Here is a 2596-nt window from a genome sequence, read left to right on the forward strand (position 1 = left end):
CTGCAGCCTACGCCGTCGCCTCATGGCAGCCCAGCTCCAGGTTGAGCTGTTGCTCAGCATCTTAGCTGTAGAGGGCAGTGTCACTGGCTCTCATATGTGGGATCCGAACTGGGGCCCTCTGGCGTCCCAAGCCAGCTCTTAACCAATGCGCCACTTGGCTGGCCCGGCAATGATTTTTTTTAATGTGACACCTAAAGCACAAGCTTAAAATAAAAAATAAACAAGTGGGACTACATCAAACTAAAAAGCTTCTGTACAGCAAAAGAAACAAAGTAAAAAGACAATGTATAGAATGGGGAAAATATTTCCAAACTGTGTATCTAATATAAGGGGTTAATATCCAAAATATATAAATAACTCATACAGCTTAGCAAAAACAAATCCAATTTAAAAAATTGGCAAAAGACCTGAATGGCTATTTTTCCAAAGAAGATGTACAAATGATCAACAGGTACATGAAAAGGGAAATGCAAATCAGTATCACCTCATGCCTGTTAAAATGGCCATTATAAAAAAGACAAGATAATAAATGCTGGTGAGCATGTGAACAAAAGGAAACCCTTGTACTCTGCTGGTGGGATTGTAAACTGGTGCAGCCACTGTGGAAAACAGTATGGAGGTTCCTCAGAAAATTAAAACTAGAACTACCTTATGATCTGGCAGTTCCACTTCTGGGTTTTTATCCAAAGGTAATGAAAATATTACCTTGAAAGGATATCTGCACCCCTGTGTTCATAGCAGCATTATTTATAATAGCCGAGACAAGGAAAGAAACCCAAGTGTCTGTTGATAGATGATGTTGTGATATATACAAACGGTGCCAAAAACATGTATACACATTTTAAGAAAGGAAAAAACTTAAAATTGTAGTATTCAATATATACCGATAATAAATGATGAATACAAGTCATGTGTATACATTTTTGGGGCACCCCTGGTATGTATATCATTGTGTATATATATATGTAATATTCCACACACAATGGAATATTATTCAGCCATAAAAAACAATGGCAGGTAATCCTGCCATTTTCGACAACGTGGATGGACCTTGAGGACATTATGCTGGCTATAGATTAGAAGTTCCAGTGACCCCCCCTCTCACCCTCTTTGAGTTTGATTAATTGGCTAGAGCAGACCACAGAACTCAGAAACATTTTACTTACAGATTACTGGTTAATTACAAAAGGATATAACTCAGGAACAGTGAGATGGAAGAGATGCACAGGGCAAGGTATAGGGAAAGGGCGTGGAGCTTCCATGCTTTCTCCTAGAGCACCACTCTTCCCAAATCACATGTTCACCAACCTGGAAGCTCTTGGAACTCTTATTTTGGGTTTTTATGGCGGCTTCATGAAAGAGGCATGGTAGTTTAAGCCATTGGCCATTTGCGAATGAGCCCAATCTCTAGCCTGTCTCCCCTCCCTGGAGGGTTCCCACCTTCTTCTCACTTGGTTGGTTTTCCTGGCAGCCAGCCCTGATTTCTCAGGTTTGTTCCAAAACCCACTTCATTAACTTAATAAAAGGCACCTTTGTTGATCTTAAGAAATTTTGAGAGTTTTAGGAACTGTGTACCAGAAAGGGGAGACAAAGACCAAATATATATTTCTTATTGTAAATCACAATATCACACATGTCCCTTCATTAAATAAGTGAAGAAAATTAGGCTCAGATATGAAAGAGGTTTTTCCATCGTCGAACAGTTCAGTAGAGGCAGAGCTAGAACTAGACCCTGGGAATAATCTGATTTCCTGCCTAATGTTTTCATGCCTTTAATTGCCTGCATATTTCTGAATTTTTGCCTTTGAAATAAATTTTAATGAACTGGAGGTCTGACAACAAAAATTGAAAATCATCATCCAAATTTGTTATTTTCAGGTCTTTGAAGAAACTGGTTTTGATATCAAAGATTATATTTGTAAGGATGATTACATTGAACTTCGAATCAATGACCAGCTTGCTCGTTTGTACATCATTCCAGGAATTCCAAGAGAGACAAAATTTAATCCAAAAACCAGAAGGGAAATTCGGGTATGTAATTGAAAGTATTTTCAGGTTGCTGGACAGCAGCCCAATTGAAGAAAGTAAGAAATTGCTTTTAGAAACTCCTTGATGATAATTAACTAAATGAATTATTTTTTTGTGTTTCAGAACATTGAGTGGTTCTCCATAGAGAAGTTGCCCTGCCATAGAAATGATATGACCCCAAAATCCAAACTTGGTTTGGCACCTAACAAATTTTTTATGGCTATTCCCTTTATCAGGTATGTCATATTTCTTGAAATACAAAACTAACCTTCATAACTTTGATTGAAAATTTCTTTATATAGCCAAGTTTTAAAAGTGAATTCTAATGTTTCCATAGACCATTAAGGGACTGGCTTTCTCGAAGATTTGGGGATTCCTCAGACAGCGACAATGGATTTTCCTCAGCTGGTAGCACACCAGCTAAACCCACGGTGGAAAAATTGAGGTGAAGAAATATGTTAATAGGATTCTCACTTTCTGATAGTTTTCAATACAGGAGCATTTTGCTTCTAAAGTTTGCAGAGGTGTTGAATTCCTTTTATAGGTACTATTTTGTTACTGGTCTCAG

General features: G+C 37.9%; 1 protein-coding gene across 1 annotated transcript in view; it reads left to right on the top strand.

Annotated features, from left to right (window-relative positions):
• DCP2 (decapping mRNA 2) overlaps positions 1–2596 on the top strand; it is a 73568-nt gene that overhangs the window by 34777 nt on the left and 36195 nt on the right. The window contains exons 4-6 of the mRNA XM_019659129.1: positions 1879–2031; positions 2152–2264; positions 2366–2473. Of these exons, the coding sequence (XP_019514674.1) occupies positions 1879–2031; positions 2152–2264; positions 2366–2473 (374 nt within the window). The remainder of the gene's footprint in view (positions 1–1878; positions 2032–2151; positions 2265–2365; positions 2474–2596) is intronic.

The sequence above is a fragment of the Hipposideros armiger genome, unplaced genomic scaffold (assembly GCF_001890085.2).
Source record: "Hipposideros armiger isolate ML-2016 unplaced genomic scaffold, ASM189008v1 scaffold_296, whole genome shotgun sequence".
NCBI lineage: Eukaryota > Metazoa > Chordata > Mammalia > Chiroptera > Hipposideridae > Hipposideros > Hipposideros armiger.